This window comes from Pieris brassicae, chromosome 11 (assembly GCF_905147105.1).
Source record: "Pieris brassicae chromosome 11, ilPieBrab1.1, whole genome shotgun sequence".
In the NCBI taxonomy this organism is placed as follows: Eukaryota; Metazoa; Arthropoda; class Insecta; order Lepidoptera; family Pieridae; genus Pieris; species Pieris brassicae.
Window position 1 is genome coordinate 12021015 of NC_059675.1, and position 17600 is coordinate 12038614.

The 17600-nt window shown below is 49.8% G+C and overlaps 1 protein-coding gene across 1 annotated transcript; it reads right to left on the reverse strand.

Annotated features, from left to right (window-relative positions):
* Positions 1-1614: 1614 nt before the first annotated feature.
* Positions 1615-16362, reverse strand: LOC123716680 (fibroin heavy chain-like). The gene is made up of 2 exons (XM_045672528.1): positions 16310-16362; positions 1615-15749 (listed from the first exon to the last, which is right to left on the reverse strand). The coding sequence occupies exons 1-2, from the start codon at positions 16349-16351 to the stop codon at positions 1713-1715; spliced, it is 14079 nt and encodes a 4692-aa protein (XP_045528484.1). The 5' UTR covers positions 16352-16362; the 3' UTR covers positions 1615-1712.
* Between the last annotated feature and the right edge of the window lie 1238 nt (positions 16363-17600).

Sequence of the window (17600 nt, forward strand, 5' to 3'; positions counted from 1 at the left end):
TAAACCCGAGATAAAACTTTTTGGAAATGTGTTTCACTTATTACTTGAGAATTTGTAATTTTCTTGAATTCAATATTTTTTCTTGAATTAAATTATAAGTTCCGTTGCACTTTTTTATTATCTCAACTATCACATAAAACTGTACCATCTGTCGTGTTTCTACTGAAGCTAGGAAATGATTATTGGATTTGTCATTGATTATTTGGTAAGTGTTAACAGAGGGCGCTTAAAACTGTTTTTCTTCACATCATAATTTTACATTTACTCATCTTACTTGATTTTATTCAAAATTAAGAAATATACATTTAATTTCAATATTTATTTATCCTTAATTTTTAATTTAAATTTTTAATCTTAATTAATTACTTTACAGCGTCATCTAGTATGTGAAAATGAATTTTTATTTATTAATTTAATATTTTATGGTTGACAATTGAATTAAATAGTACACTAATCAGTTCACGATATACTAATAATGTATGCACTTTTTTATTACGTATTAGGTGTTTAGCGCGATATTCAATTTATACTTTACAAGATCATATTTTTTCAGTAATTTGGGTGTTCTAACGATAACGAAGTAGTGAGTTTATTATTATTAGAATTGTTTTTTTGCTTAATTTAATACTTAATGATATAGGATAATACATAAGTTATTGTACTGAAATGCATTGTACTCAACACTTGGTTTATAACTATACAGTTCTACGTCATCTACCTTATCTAGAAGAACAAAGTTCATAACATAGTAACCTACATAGTTCATTTAAAAATCTATGATCATAGATCTTATAGACCAGGCAGGAAACCTTAATTAAAAATCGTAAATAGTCATTGCATGATATAAAAGCAGCATAAATGTAGTGTACTACTACATTTTAAACTTTTGATCTTGAAATGAAGATTTGGTAAGAATAATATGTATAGTATTGTCTTTTGTAAACATAGCTTTTACACATTGAAAGAAAAAACTTTTTTAATATTATTACTTTTTGTATTATGTAAAATAATTATAAGTTTAGGATACATAGCTTCAATCCGGTAAAAAAATGTTTTCTTTCAAGAATATAATGTAGTTAAACTTCAAAGTAAAGATAGCTTATTTATATAGTTTGCTTAGTTGAAAAGGTTCTCGGAAGCCTGTGAGTGTAAAACGCTTAATTCTAAATCAGAAATGGATATCCTAATCACAGGACAAAATGCTTTTGTCAGAAAGTTTATGATAAGTAACTTGTTGCATATAATTGAATAAAAGTTAAGAACTAGCTGGTGCTTATGGCTGCATCAATTGCACACTTGAAAAAGAGAACTATTAGGTCCCCATAACATTTATTAAATTTAATTTTTTGATGTTTTTGTGTTGCATCACATAAAATATAATTGTAAATAAATTTAATACTTTTCCTGCTGGGATTAATACAAGTGCTTCAGCATTGTTGCCCAGCAAGCAGGTAACACACAGCTTCACAGGTCTTAGGAAAAATTGCAAACTATCATTTAAAAGAGGAACACCTATTACAATATCTGAAGCCACAAATACAGACTAGATAATTTCCATTTTCAAGATATGACCAACAATGTTTCTTTCCAACAATCTTTTAAATAAAATAAATGTTCATGCTGCAAAACTATATTTATTTCATTGTTATAAAGATGTACTCAAGTAAGACAAAACAATTAAATTGAACTTCAAGCTCTTAGACCTAGATCACCTAACAATCAGTACAGGCGAGACCTTTTCTGCCATATCTTATGATAAATTGACGACGGTTTAGTTTGCATGATTGGCGCACCCGTCCTCTTCCACGTCCGTAGGAAGAAATGGCAGTGGAAGATGCTGCAGATGATGCAGCGGCGTTACTACCTTGGCCTAGTAGTCCGTATAGTCCGTTGGTGCCGTATAGACCGGCACCGTTCAATCCAGCACCAGACCCTTGTCCAGCGGAACCAGCGGATGCCGAAGCAGATGAGGCGGCTGAAGATGATCCGGAACCTTGTCCTCCAAGAAGTCCGTTGAGACCGTTCAATCCGTATAATCCAGCGCCTGATGATCCCAAACCTCCAAGACCAGATCCTAATCCACCTTGTCCAGCAGCGCCGGCTGATGACGCAGCAGATGAGGCGGCTGAAGATGATCCAGAACCGGACTCGTTGTTGATTACGACGGTACGTCCGGCTTGGTTACCGTAAGGTGCATAACGTGCAGATGCGGCAGCGATAGCAGCGGCTTCTGCTGCTTCTGTGGCTTCTAATAGTGCTTCCTGTTCGGCTAGACTGTTACCAGAGCTAGCAGCAGAGCTTGCAGCAGCAGAGCTTGACGAAGAACCAGAAGCACCGCTGTTGTTGATCACAATGGTGTCTTGGCCTACGCCTCCTACGCCACCGTAGAATCCGTTCAAACCGTTTGCGTAATTACCACTTCCGGCTGAGCCTGCAGAGGCGACAGCGGCTGCGGAAGCTGATGATCCGGCACCTTGTCCGTTAAGTCCGTTGCGTCCGTTCAATCCGTACAATCCAGCGCCGGTAGATCCCAAACCACTGAGGCCGGATCCTTGTGCTCCAGCGGCAGCGGCAGCTGATGCGGCCGATCCGGCGGCGTTACTACCTTGACCTTGTAGTCCGTATAGTCCGTTGGTGCCGTATAGACCGGCACCGTTCAATCCAGCACCAGATCCTTGTCCAGCGGAACCAGCGGATGCCGAAGCAGATGAGGCGGCTGAAGATGATCCGGAACCTTGTCCTCCAAGAAGTCCGTTGAGACCGTTCAATCCGTATAATCCAGCGCCTGATGATCCCAAAACTCCAAGACCAGATCCTAATCCACCTTGTCCAGCAGCGCCGGCTGATGACGCAGCAGATGAGGCGGCTGAAGATGATCCAGAACCGGACTCGTTGTTGATTACGACGGTACGTCCGGCTTGGTTACCGTAAGGTGCATAACGTGCAGATGCGGCAGCGATAGCAGCGGCTTCTGCTGCTTCTGTGGCTTCTAATAGTGCTTCCTGTTCGGCTAGACTGTTACCAGAGCTAGCAGCAGAGCTTGCAGCAGCAGAGCTTGACGAAGAACCAGAAGCACCGCTGTTGTTGATCACAATGGTGTCTTGGCCTACGCCTCCTACGCCACCGTAGAATCCGTTCAAACCGTTTGCGTAATTACCACTTCCGGCTGAGCCTGCAGAGGCGACAGCGGCTGCGGAAGCTGATGATCCGGCACCTTGTCCGTTAAGTCCGTTGAGACCGTTCAATCCGTATAATCCAGCGCCTGATGATCCCAAACCTCCAAGACCAGATCCTAATCCACCTTGTCCAGCAGCGCCGGCTGATGACGCAGCAGATGAGGCGGCTGAAGATGATCCAGAACCGGACTCGTTGTTGATTACGACGGTACGTCCGGCTTGGTTACCGTAAGGTGCATAACGTGCAGATGCGGCAGCGATAGCAGCGGCTTCTGCTGCTTCTGTGGCTTCTAATAGTGCTTCCTGTTCGGCTAGACTGTTACCAGAGCTAGCAGCAGAGCTTGCAGCAGCAGAGCTTGACGAAGAACCAGAAGCACCGCTGTTGTTGATCACAATGGTGTCTTGGCCTACGCCTCCTACGCCACCGTAGAATCCGTTCAAACCGTTTGCGTAATTACCACTTCCGGCTGAGCCTGCAGAGGCGACAGCGGCTGCGGAAGCTGATGATCCGGCACCTTGTCCGTTAAGTCCGTTGCGTCTGTTCAATCCGTACAATCCAGCGCCGGTAGATCCCAAACCACTGAGGCCGGATCCTTGTGCTCCAGCGGCAGCGGCAGCAGATGCGGCCGATCCGGCGGCGTTACTATCTTGACCTTGTAGTCCGTATAGTCCGTTGGTGCCGTATAGACCGGCACCGTTCAATCCAACACCAGATCCTTGTCCAGCGGAACCAGCGGATGCCGAAGCAGATGAGGCGGCTGAAGATGATCCGGAACCTTGTCCTCCAAGAAGTCCGTTGAGACCGTTCAATCCGTATAATCCAGCGCCTGATGATCCCAAACCTCCAAGACCAGATCCTAATCCACCTTGTCCAGCAGCGCCGGCTGATGACGCAGCAGATGAGGCGGCTGAAGATGATCCAGAACCGGACTCGTTGTTGATTACGACGGTACGTCCGGCTTGGTTACCGTAAGGTGCATAACGTGCAGATGCGGCAGCGATAGCAGCGGCTTCTGCTGCTTCTGTGGCTTCTAATAGTGCTTCCTGTTCGGCTAGACTGTTACCAGAGCTAGCAGCAGAGCTTGCAGCAGCCGAGCTTGACGAAGAACCAGAAGCACCGCTGTTGTTGATTACAATGGTGTCTTGGCCTACGCCTCCTACGCCACCGTAGAATCCGTTCAAACCGTTTACGTAATTACCACTTCCGGCTGAGCCTGCAGAGGCGACAGCGGCTGCGGAAGCTGATGATCCGGCACCTTGTCCGTTAAGTCCGTTGCGTCCGTTCAATCCGTACAATCCAGCGCCGGTAGATCCCAAACCACTGAGGCCGGATCCTTGTGCTCCAGCGGCAGCGGCAGCTGATGCGGCCGATCCGGCGGCGTTACTACCTTGACCTTGTAGTCCGTATAGTCCGTTGGTGCCGTATAGACCGGCACCGTTCAATCCAACACCAGATCCTTGTCCAGCGGAACCAGCGGATGCCGAAGCAGATGAGGCGGCTGAAGATGATCCGGAACCTTGTCCTCCAAGAAGTCCGTTGAGACCGTTCAATCCGTATAATCCAGCGCCTGATGATCCCAAACCTCCAAGACCAGATCCTAATCCACCTTGTCCAGCAGCGCCGGCTGATGACGCAGCAGATGAGGCGGCTGAAGATGATCCAGAACCGGACTCGTTGTTGATTACGACGGTACGTCCGGCTTGGTTACCGTAAGGTGCATAACGTGCAGATGCGGCAGCGATAGCAGCGGCTGCTGCTGCTTCTGTGGCTTCTAATAGTGCTTCCTGTTCGGCTAGACTGTTACCAGAGCTAGCAGCAGAGCTTGAAGCAGCAGAGCTTGACGAAGAACCAGAAGCACCGCTGTTGTTGATCACAATGGTGTCTTGGCCTACGCCTCCTACGCCACCGTAGAATCCGTTCAAACCGTTTGCGTAATTACCACTTCCGGCTGAGCCTGCAGAGGCGACAGCGGCTGCGGAAGCTGATGATCCGGCACCTTGTCCGTTAAGTCCGTTGCGTCCGTTCAATCCGTACAATCCAGCGCCGGTAGATCCCAAACCACTGAGGCCGGATCCTTGTGCTCCAGCGGCAGCGGCAGCTGATGCGGCCGATCCGGCGGCGTTACTACCTTGACCTTGTAGTCCGTATAGTCCGTTGGTGCCGTATAGACCGGCACCGTTCAATCCAGTACCAGATCCTTGTCCAGCGGAACCAGCGGATGCTGAAGCAGATGAGGCGGCTGAAGATGATCCGGAACCTGAGTCGTTGTTGATTACGACTTGGTTACCGTAAGGAGCGTAGCGTCCAGATGCGGCAGCGATGGCGGCGGCTTCGACCGCTTCTAGGGCGGCGACTTGAGCAGCGAGTCTAGATGCATCTGAGTCCGCGGAAGAGGCGGCTGAGCTTGAGGCAGAAGCGCTCGATGCAGATTCGTTTCCTCCATTGTTGTTGATGATGACGGCGCCTTGACCATTGTTTCCGTATAGTCCCGAAGATCCGAGTAGTCCTAAGTTTCCACGACTGTCTGAACCTGCGGCGGCGGCTGCGGCAGCAGCGGCGGAAGCTGCTGATCCAGTGCCTTGTCCTCCAAGAAGTCTGTTAAGACCGTTGAGTCCGTTGAGACCGTTCAATCCGTATAATCCAGCGCCTGATGATCCCAAACCTCCAAGACCAGATCCTAATCCACCTTGTCCAGCAGCGCCGGCTGATGACGCAGCAGATGAGGCGGCTGAAGATGATCCAGAACCGGACTCGTTGTTGATTACGACGGTACGTCCGGCTTGGTTACCGTAAGGTGCATAACGTGCAGATGCGGCAGCGATAGCAGCGGCTTCTGCTGCTTCTGTGGCTTCTAATAGTGCTTCCTGTTCGGCTAGACTGTTACCAGAGCTAGCAGCAGAGCTTGCAGCAGCAGAGCTTGACGAAGAACCAGAAGCACCGCTGTTGTTGATCACAATGGTGTCTTGGCCTACGCCTCCTACGCCACCGTAGAATCCGTTCAAACCGTTTGCGTAATTACCACTTCCGGCTGAGCCTGCAGAGGCGACAGCGGCTGCGGAAGCTGACGATCCGGCACCTTGTCCGTTAAGTCCGTTGCGTCCGTTCAATCCGTACAATCCAGCGCCGGTAGATCCCAAACCACTGAGGCCGGATCCTTGTGCTCCAGCGGCAGCGGCAGCTGATGCGGCCGATCCGGCGGCGTTACTACCTTGACCTTGTAGTCCGTATAGTCCGTTGGTGCCGTATAGACCGGCACCGTTCAATCCAACACCAGATCCTTGTCCAGCGGAACCAGCGGATGCCGAAGCAGATGAGGCGGCTGAAGATGATCCGGAACCTTGTCCTCCAAGAAGTCCGTTGAGACCGTTCAATCCGTATAATCCAGCGCCTGATGATCCCAAACCTCCAAGACCAGATCCTAATCCACCTTGTCCAGCAGCGCCGGCTGATGACGCAGCAGATGAGGCGGCTGAAGATGATCCAGAACCGGACTCGTTGTTGATTACGACGGTACGTCCGGCTTGGTTACCGTAAGGTGCATAACGTGCAGATGCGGCAGCGATAGCAGCGGCTGCTGCTGCTTCTGTGGCTTCTAATAGTGCTTCCTGTTCGGCTAGACTGTTACCAGAGCTAGCAGCAGAGCTTGAAGCAGCAGAGCTTGACGAAGAACCAGAAGCACCGCTGTTGTTGATCACAATGGTGTCTTGGCCTACGCCTCCTACGCCACCGTAGAATCCGTTCAAACCGTTTGCGTAATTACCACTTCCGGCTGAGCCTGCAGAGGCGACAGCGGCTGCGGAAGCTGATGATCCGGCACCTTGTCCGTTAAGTCCGTTGCGTCCGTTCAATCCGTACAATCCAGCGCCGGTAGATCCCAAACCACTGAGGCCGGATCCTTGTGCTCCAGCGGCAGCGGCAGCTGATGCGGCCGATCCGGCGGCGTTACTACCTTGACCTTGTAGTCCGTATAGTCCGTTGGTGCCGTATAGACCGGCACCGTTCAATCCAGTACCAGATCCTTGTCCAGCGGAACCAGCGGATGCTGAAGCAGATGAGGCGGCTGAAGATGATCCGGAACCTGAGTCGTTGTTGATTACGACTTGGTTACCGTAAGGAGCGTAGCGTCCAGATGCGGCAGCGATGGCGGCGGCTTCGACCGCTTCTAGGGCGGCGACTTGAGCAGCGAGTCTAGATGCATCTGAGTCCGCGGAAGAGGCGGCTGAGCTTGAGGCAGAAGCGCTCGATGCAGATTCGTTTCCTCCATTGTTGTTGATGATGACGGCGCCTTGACCATTGTTTCCGTATAGTCCCGAAGATCCGAGTAGTCCTAAGTTTCCACGACTGTCTGAACCTGCGGCGGCGGCTGCGGCAGCAGCGGCGGAAGCTGCTGATCCAGTGCCTTGTCCTCCAAGAAGTCTGTTAAGACCGTTGAGTCCGTTGAGACCGTTCAATCCGTATAATCCAGCGCCTGATGATCCCAAACCTCCAAGACCAGATCCTAATCCACCTTGTCCAGCAGCGCCGGCTGATGACGCAGCAGATGAGGCGGCTGAAGATGATCCAGAACCGGACTCGTTGTTGATTACGACGGTACGTCCGGCTTGGTTACCGTAAGGTGCATAACGTGCAGATGCGGCAGCGATAGCAGCGGCTTCTGCTGCTTCTGTGGCTTCTAATAGTGCTTCCTGTTCGGCTAGACTGTTACCAGAGCTAGCAGCAGAGCTTGCAGCAGCAGAGCTTGACGAAGAACCAGAAGCACCGCTGTTGTTGATCACAATGGTGTCTTGGCCTACGCCTCCTACGCCACCGTAGAATCCGTTCAAACCGTTTGCGTAATTACCACTTCCGGCTGAGCCTGCAGAGGCGACAGCGGCTGCGGAAGCTGACGATCCGGCACCTTGTCCGTTAAGTCCGTTGCGTCCGTTCAATCCGTACAATCCAGCGCCGGTAGATCCCAAACCACTGAGGCCGGATCCTTGTGCTCCAGCGGCAGCGGCAGCTGATGCGGCCGATCCGGCGGCGTTACTACCTTGACCTTGTAGTCCGTATAGTCCGTTGGTGCCGTATAGACTGGCACCGTTCAATCCAGCACCAGATCCTTGTCCAGTGGAACCAGCGGATGCCGAAGCAGATGAGGCGGCTGAAGATGATCCGGAACCTTGTCCTCCAAGAAGTCCATTGAGACCGTTCAATCCGTATAATCCAGCGCCTGATGATCCCAAACCTCCAAGACCAGATCCTAATCCACCTTGTCCAGCAGCGCCGGCTGATGACGCAGCAGATGAGGCGGCTGTAGATGATCCAGAACCGGACTCGTTGTTGATTACGACGGTACGTCCGGCTTGGTTACCGTAAGGTGCATAACGTGCAGATGCGGCAGCGATAGCAGCGGCTTCTGCTGCTTCTGTGGCTTCTAATAGTGCTTCCCTTTCGGCTAGACTGTTACCAGAGCTAGCAGCAGAGCTTGAAGCAGCAGCGCTTGACGAAGAACCAGAAGCACCGCTGTTGTTGATCACAATGGTGTCTTGGCCTACGCCTCCTACGCCACCGTAGAATCCGTTCAAACCATTTGCGTAATAACCACTTCCGGCTGAGCCTGCAGAGGCGACAGCGGCTGCGGAAGCTGATGATCCGGCACCTTGTCCGTTAAGTCCGTTGCGTCCGTTCAATCCGTACAATCCAGCGCCTGTAGATCCCAAACCACTGAGGCCGGATCCTTGTGCTCCAGCGGCAGCGGCAGCTGATGCGGCCGATCCGGCGGCGTTACTACCTTGACCTTGTAGTCCGTATAGTCCGTTGGTGCCGTATAGACCGGCACCGTTCAATCCAACACCAGATCCTTGTCCAGCGGAACCAGCGGATGCCGAAGCAGATGAGGCGGCTGAAGATGATCCAGAACCGGACTCGTTGTTGATTACGACGGTAGGTCCGGCTTGGTTACCGTAAGGTGCATAACGTGCAGTTGCGGCAGCGATAGCAGCGGCTTCTGCTGCTTCTGTGGCTTCTAATAGTGCTTCCTGTTCGGCTAGACTGTTACCAGAGCTAGCAGCAGAGCTTGCAGCAGCAGAGCTTGACGAAGAACCAGAAGCACCGCTGTTGTTGATCACAATGGTGTCTTGGCCTACGCCTCCTACGCCACCGTAGAATCCGTTCAAACCGTTTGCGTAATTACCACTTCCGGCTGAGCCTGCAGAGGCGACAGCGGCTGCGGAAGCTGATGATCCGGCACCTTGTCCGTTAAGTCCGTTGCGTCCGTTCAATCCGTACAATCCAGCGCCGGTAGATCCCAAACCACTGAGGCCGGATCCTTGTGCTCCAGCGGCAGCGGCAGCTGATGCGGCCGATCCGGCGGCGTTACTACCTTGACCTTGTAGTCCGTATAGTCCGTTGGTGCCGTATAGACTGGCACCGTTCAATCCAGCACCAGATCCTTGTCCAGTGGAACCAGCGGATGCCGAAGCAGATGAGGCGGCTGAAGATGATCCGGAACCTTGTCCTCCAAGAAGTCCGTTGAGACCGTTCAATCCGTATAATCCAGCGCCTGATGATCCCAAACCTCCAAGACCAGATCCTAATCCACCTTGTCCAGCAGCGCCGGCTGATGACGCAGCAGATGAGGCGGCTGTAGATGATCCAGAACCGGACTCGTTGTTGATTACGACGGTACGTCCGGCTTGGTTACCGTAAGGTGCATAACGTGCAGATGCGGCAGCGATAGCAGCGGCTTCTGCTGCTTCTGTGGCTTCTAATAGTGCTTCCCTTTCGGCTAGACTGTTACCAGAGCTAGCAGCAGAGCTTGAAGCAGCAGCGCTTGACGAAGAACCAGAAGCACCGCTGTTGTTGATCACAATGGTGTCTTGGCCTACGCCTCCTATGCCACCGTAGAATCCGTTCAAACCGTTTGCGTAATTACCACTTCCGGCTGAGCCTGCAGAGGCGACAGCGGCTGCGGAAGCTGATGATCCGGCACCTTGTCCGTTAAGTCCGTTGCGTCCGTTCAATCCGTACAATCCAGCGCCGGTAGATCCCAAACCACTGAGGCCGGATCCTTGTGCTCCAGCGGCAGCGGCAGCTGATGCGGCCGATCCGGCGGCGTTACTACCTTGACCTTGTAGTCCGTATAGTCCGTTGGTGCCGTATAGACCGGCACCGTTCAATCCAACACCAGATCCTTGTCCAGCGGAACCAGCGGATGCCGAAGCAGATGAGGCGGCTGAAGATGATCCGGAACCTTGTCCTCCAAGAAGTCCGTTGAGACCGTTCAATCCGTATAATCCAGCGCCTGATGATCCCAAACCTCCAAGACCAGATCCTAATCCACCTTGTCCAGCAGCGCCGGCTGATGACGCAGCAGATGAGGCGGCTGAAGATGATCCAGAACCGGACTCGTTGTTGATTACGACGGTACGTCCGGCTTGGTTACCGTAAGGTGCATAACGTGCAGATGCGGCAGCGATAGCAGCGGCTGCTGCTGCTTCTGTGGCTTCTAATAGTGCTTCCTGTTCGGTTAGACTGTTACCAGAGCTAGCAGCAGAGCTTGAAGCAGCAGAGCTTGACGAAGAACCAGAAGCACCGCTGTTGTTGATCACAATGGTGTCTTGGCCTACGCCTCCTACGCCACCGTAGAATCCGTTCAAACCGTTTGCGTAATTACCACTTCCGGCTGAGCCTGCAGAGGCGACAGCGGCTGCGGAAGCTGATGATCCGGCACCTTGTCCGTTAAGTCCGTTGCGTCCGTTCAATCCGTACAATCCAGCGCCGGTAGATCCCAAACCACTGAGGCCGGATCCTTGTGCTCCAGCGGCAGCGGCAGCTGATACGGCCGATCCGGCGGCGTTACTACCTTGACCTTGTAGTCCGTATAGTCCGTTGGTGCCGTATAGACCGGCACCGTTCAATCCAGTACCAGATCCTTGTCCAGCGGAACCAGCGGATGCTGAAGCAGATGAGGCGGCTGAAGATGATCCGGAACCTGAGTCGTTGTTGATTACGACTTGGTTACCGTAAGGAGCGTAGCGTCCAGATGCGGCAGCGATGGCGGCGGCTTCGACCGCTTCTAGGGCGGCGACTTGAGCAGCGAGTCTAGATGCATCTGAGTCCGCGGAAGAGGCGGCTGAGCTTGAGGCAGAAGCGCTCGATGCAGATTCGTTTCCTCCATTGTTGTTGATGATGACGGCGCCTTGACCATTGTTTCCGTATAGTCCCGAAGATCCGAGTAGTCCTAAGTTTCCACGACTGTCTGAACCTGCGGCGGCGGCTGCGGCAGCAGCGGCGGAAGCTGCTGATCCAGTGCCTTGTCCTCCAAGAAGTCTGTTAAGACCGTTGAGTCCGTTGAGACCGTTCAATCCGTATAATCCAGCGCCTGATGATCCCAAACCTCCAAGACCAGATCCTAATCCACCTTGTCCAGCAGCGCCGGCTGATGACGCAGCAGATGAGGCGGCTGAAGATGATCCAGAACCGGACTCGTTGTTGATTACGACGGTAGGTCCGGCTTGGTTACCGTAAGGTGCATAACGTGCAGTTGCGGCAGCGATAGCAGCGGCTTCTGCTGCTTCTGTGGCTTCTAATAGTGCTTCCTGTTCGGCTAGACTGTTACCAGAGCTAGCAGCAGAGCTTGCAGCAGCAGAACTTGACGAAGAACCAGAAGCACCGCTGTTGTTGATCACAATGGTGTCTTGGCCTACGCCTCCTACGCCACCGTAGAATCCGTTCAAACCGTTTGCGTAATTACCACTTCCGGCTGAGCCTGCAGAGGCGACAGCGGCTGCGGAAGCTGATGATCCGGCACCTTGTCCGTTAAGTCCGTTGCGTCCGTTCAATCCGTACAATCCAGCGCCGGTAGATCCCAAACCACTGAGGCCGGATCCTTGTGCTCCAGCGGCAGCGGCAGCTGATGCGGCCGATCCGGCGGCGTTACTACCTTGACCTTGTAGTCCGTATAGTCCGTTGGTGCCGTATAGACTGGCACCGTTCAATCCAGCACCAGATCCTTGTCCAGTGGAACCAGCGGATGCCGAAGCAGATGAGGCGGCTGAAGATGATCCGGAACCTTGTCCTCCAAGAAGTCCGTTGAGACCGTTCAATCCGTATAATCCAGCGCCTGATGATCCCAAACCTCCAAGACCAGATCCTAATCCACCTTGTCCAGCAGCGCCGGCTGATGACGCAGCAGATGAGGCGGCTGAAGATGATCCAGAACCGGACTCGTTGTTGATTACGACGGTACGTCCGGCTTGGTTACCGTAAGGTGCATAACGTGCAGATGCGGCAGCGATAGCAGCGGCTTCTGCTGCTTCTGTGGCTTCTAATAGTGCTTCCTGTTCGGCTAGACTGTTACCAGAGCTAGCAGCAGAGCTTGCAGCAGCAGAGCTTGACGAAGAACCAGAAGCACCGCTGTTGTTGATCACAATGGTGTCTTGGCCTACGCCTCCTACGCCACCGTAGAATCCGTTCAAACCGTTTGCGTAATTACCACTTCCGGCTGAGCCTGCAGAGGCGACAGCGGCTGCGGAAGCTGATGATCCGACACCTTGTCCGTTAAGTACGTTGCGTCCGTTTAATCCGTACAATCCAGCGCCGGTAGATCCCAAACCACTGAGGCCGGATCCTTGTGCTCCAGCGGCAGCGGCAGCTGATGCGGCCGATCCGGCGGCGTTACTACCTTGACCTTGTAGTCCGTATAGTCCGTTGGTGCCGTATAGCCCGGCACCGTTCAATCCAGCACCAGATCCTTGTCCAGCGGAACCAGCGGATGCCGAAGCAGATGAGGCGGCTGAAGATGATCCGGAACCTTGTCCTCCAAGAAGTCCGTTGAGACCGTTCAATCCGTATAATCCAGCGCCTGATGATCCCAAACCTCCAAGGCCAGATCCTAATCCACCTTGTCCAGCAGCGCCGGCTGATGACGCAGCAGATGAGGCGGCTGAAGATGATCCAGAACCGGACTCGTTGTTGATTACGACGGTAGGTCCGGCTTGGTTACCGTAAGGTGCATAACGTGCAGTTGCGGCAGCGATAGCAGCGGCTTCTGCTGCTTCTGTGGCTTCTAATAGTGCTTCCTGTTCGGCTAGACTGTTACCAGAGCTAGCAGCAGAGCTTGCAGCAGCAGAGCTTGACGAAGAACCAGAAGCACCGCTGTTGTTGATCACAATGGTGTCTTGGCCTACGCCTCCTACGCCACCGTAGAATCCGTTCAAACCGTTTGCGTAATTACCACTTCCGGCTGAGCCTGCAGAGGCGACAGCGGCTGCGGAAGCTGATGATCCGGCACCTTGTCCGTTAAGTCCGTTGCTTCCGTTCAATCCGTACAATCCAGCGCCGGTAGATCCCAAACCACTGAGGCCGGATCCTTGTGCTCCAGCGGCAGCGGCAGCTGATGCGGCCGATCCGGCGGCGTTACTACCTTGACCTTGTAGTCCGTATAGTCCGTTGGTGCCGTATAGACTGGCACCGTGCAATCCAGCACCAGATCCTTGTCCAGTGGAACCAGCGGATGCCGAAGCAGATGAGGCGGCTGAAGATGATCCGGAACCTTGTCCTCCAAGAAGTCCGTTGAGACCGTTCAATCCGTATAATCCAGCGCCTGATGATCCCAAACCTCCAAGACCAGATCCTAATCCACCTTGTCCAGCAGCGCCGGCTGATGACGCAGCAGATGAGGCGGCTGTAGATGATCCAGAACCGGACTCGTTGTTGATTACGACGGTACGTCCGGCTTGGTTACCGTAAGGTGCATAACGTGCAGATGCGGCAGCGATAGCAGCGGCTTCTGCTGCTTCTGTGGCTTCTAATAGTGCTTCCCTTTCGGCTAGACTGTTACCAGAGCTAGCAGCAGAGCTTGAAGCAGCAGCGCTTGACGAAGAACCAGAAGCACCGCTGTTGTTGATCACAATGGTGTCTTGGCCTACGCCTCCTACGCCACCGTAGAATCCGTTCAAACCGTTTGCGTAATTACCACTTCCGGCTGAGCCTGCAGAGGCGACAGCGGCTGCGGAAGCTGATGATCCGACACCTTGTCCGTTAAGTACGTTGCGTCCGTTTAATCCGTACAATCCAGCGCCGGTAGATCCCAAACCACTGAGGCCGGATCCTTGTGCTCCAGCGGCAGCGGCAGCTGATGCGGCCGATCCGGCGGCGTTACTACCTTGACCTTGTAGTCCGTATAGTCCGTTGGTGCCGTATAGCCCGGCACCGTTCAATCCAGCACCAGATCCTTGTCCAGCGGAACCAGCGGATGCTGAAGCAGATGAGGCGGCTGAAGATGATCCGGAACCTGAGTCGTTGTTGATTACGACTTGGTTACCGTAAGGAGCGTAGCGTCCAGATGCGGCAGCGATGGCGGCGGCTTCGACCGCTTCTAGGGCGGCGACTTGAGCAGCGAGTCTAGATGCATCTGAGTCCGCGGAAGAGGCGGCTGAGCTTGAGGCAGAAGCGCTCGATGCAGATTCGTTTCCTCCATTGTTGTTGATGATGACGGCGCCTTTACCATTGTTTCCGTATAGTCCCGAAGATCCGAGTAGTCCTAAGTTTCCACGACTGTCTGAACCTGCGGCGGCGGCTGCGGCAGCAGCGGCGGAAGCTGCTGATCCAGTGCCTTGTCCTCCAAGAAGTCTGTTAAGACCGTTGAGTCCGTTGAGACCGTCCAATCCGTATAATCCAGCGCCTGATGATCCCAAACCTCTAAGTCCAGATCCTATTCCACCTTGTCCTGCAGCGCCGGCTGATGACGAAGCAGCTGAGGCGGCTGAATTCGGTCCAGAACCGGACTCGTTGTTGATTACGACGGTACGACCGGCTTGGTTACCGTAAGGTGCGTAACGTGCAGATGCGGCGGCGATAGCAGCGGCTTCGGCTGCTTCTGTGGCTTCTAATAGTGCTTCCTGTTCGGCTAGACTGTTACCAGAGCTAGCAGCAGAGCTTGCAGCAGCAGCGCTCGACGAAGAACCAGAAGCACCGCTGTTGTTGATCACAATGGTGTCTTGGCCTACGCCTCCTACGCCACCGTAAAATCCGTTCAATCCGTAGTTAACGCCACCGGCAGAGCCTGCAGTAGCTGCAGCAGTTGCTGATGCGCCAGCTTGATTTCCGTAAGGTGAGTACTGTACTGGTATATTGAAACCAATAATAGGTCCAGGAGCAGAGCCTGAGGTAGCTGTCGAGACAGATGATTCGATGGATGCTGCAGATTGCCTGCTATTGTTTTCGACAATAACCGTTGGGCCTGCATTAAGTGGACCTCTTGGTTTTGAACTTAAAACTGTTCTTGTTTCTGTTTCAGCCGATGAACCGGGCTGGTTTTTCTTATGAATGAGTACATCTTCTTCCCATATTGTTTCATGACCGGTTGAGTCAGTTTTTATAACAATTGTTTTAACTTTGACATCATCTCCTGTCACGTCTTTATCAACATCGCCATAAGCTTCGTATTCTTTCGTTGTTGTAGATTTTTCGTAAGCATTACCTGTTGAGTCGTAGTCTACTTCATCAGTTTCGTTTACTTTTTTTGTTTCTAGTCTGCCATTTCTGAGTGCATATTGCAATGCATCATCAATTGCATCTGCAGACACATACTGTAACATACAAATATATTGCTAATATGTAACTATGCGCTACGCTTTCGTTATCTATAATATAAAGACCATTCAAAATCTCCAATAAAACATAAAAAATAAATTAAATTAACAGTCATTTTTAAGTTTATATTTATGCTGGAGCCCCTTTATATATAGTTTCACTGTTTTGTCAATCGATTTTTATTTCTTCCATATAAATAAATCGGAGTAAAAGATTAATTTATGCGTGATTTAGACATCGTATAATTTAATCTTATACAATTACTTAATGTCTCTCTAAAGAGATGCATAAATATAATGTTTTCAAATTCGTACTTATATTTTACCATTGCGTTAAACGCATTGTTTTTTTTTTTTCGTAAACAAATGTGGTTTTGTTATATTATTATTATACATACTAATATCACAAGAATGGGAGTTGATGGGCAGGTCAAAATTACGAGATAAATGTCAAAATAGTCCACAGTAGCATAAAAAGTATATTTCTGAAGCTGATGTTTCTGAATATTTTGCTTACAAAACACGAGAATTTTAGTATAAATAGAGAGATAACTTACCTGCAGAGCACAGCACAAGATCACGAAGGTTGTTACTCTCATGATTAGAGAGATGTAACCGAACTGATGCCTTCACAGAAAGTTTCTGGTCTTTTTATACTAAAATTTGCGCTATGTAAATAATATATTCTACGTAAATTAAATTTTCGAAGCACTTAAATAAATATTCATTTTAAAAAGACAATAATTAAATCAACCTTGTAATTAAAAACAATACATATCAATTAAAGCTTCATTGTTACATTATTTGCAAAAATTAAGAACTATTCCCAAAGAAAATTTATATACCAACTATATTTTTGAATGCATGAAAATCATTTGAGACATTATTAAATTTCCAGTTTAAGGTGTACTATAACAATCATTTTAAATGTTTCAAGAAATTCTTAAGCGTATTTTTTTAAAATACGGTTCAGTCTACGAAATCAAGCACTGTATGACCTTGTTTAATTGACGACCTATATCTCGAATGGGATATCATTCCTCCACCTGTGATAAACTCTATATCCAAGTTGTTCCAAATTTTTATTTAATTAATTTTTTCCTGATTACCGAAGAACTTGATTACTTCTAAAATAACGATATATAATAATGATATGACCGAAGTGAAAATAATTATTTAATTAAATATATTTAAAAAATAACGCAAAAGGGGCATAATTTTTGCATAATCAATAGGGTTTTCTTAATACAAAAGATTTTTGACATTGTATTAAACGTAAAATTCAGAAATGGGACTCTAAAACACATTGGACATACGAATATTATATTTTTCATAAGTTTGATAAACTCAGCCACGCTGGCGAACCCAACGCTAAGATTGTCGAAAGTTTGGAGTTTGATAAAACATTCGTAATTAACAAATCATTGCGTCCATTTCAAAACTAATGTAATATGACTTATTAGTCAAATCCTTAATTAAATGATTTCTTAAAAAAACAATAAAACTCCTCTTAAACACTTGGTTAAAATATTTGCGCACCTGTTCCAATATCACTAATCACTTTTATTGAGCTGTTTTAATTTTAAGTTTATTGTTCGTCTTTGTAAAATTTTAACGCTTTATTGTTCGTATTAAATAATATTTACAATTAATGATTATCATTTGTCTTAATCTTTGATAAGTGATATTAATTTGACGAATATTTCGTACATACGTAACTGCCTCCTGGGAGTTTTTGTCAAATAAAGTCTTTATATTTTCTGTTCTATATTATAATGGCAACAGACCCAGTATGATGACCTATGCCCAGGTTGATCCTAATAAAAATGAGGGAATAAATATTTTTTA

Bases quoted from the DNA above. Each gene is read 5' to 3' on its own strand.
- LOC123716680 (XM_045672528.1), bottom strand. From the start codon at position 16,351: ATGAGAGTAACAACCTTCGTGATCTTGTGCTGTGCTCTGCAG. The intron at 15,750-16,309 runs GTAAGTTATCTC...TGTATGTTACAG, and splicing joins TCTTGTGCTGTGCTCTGCAG to TATGTGTCTGCAGATGCAAT.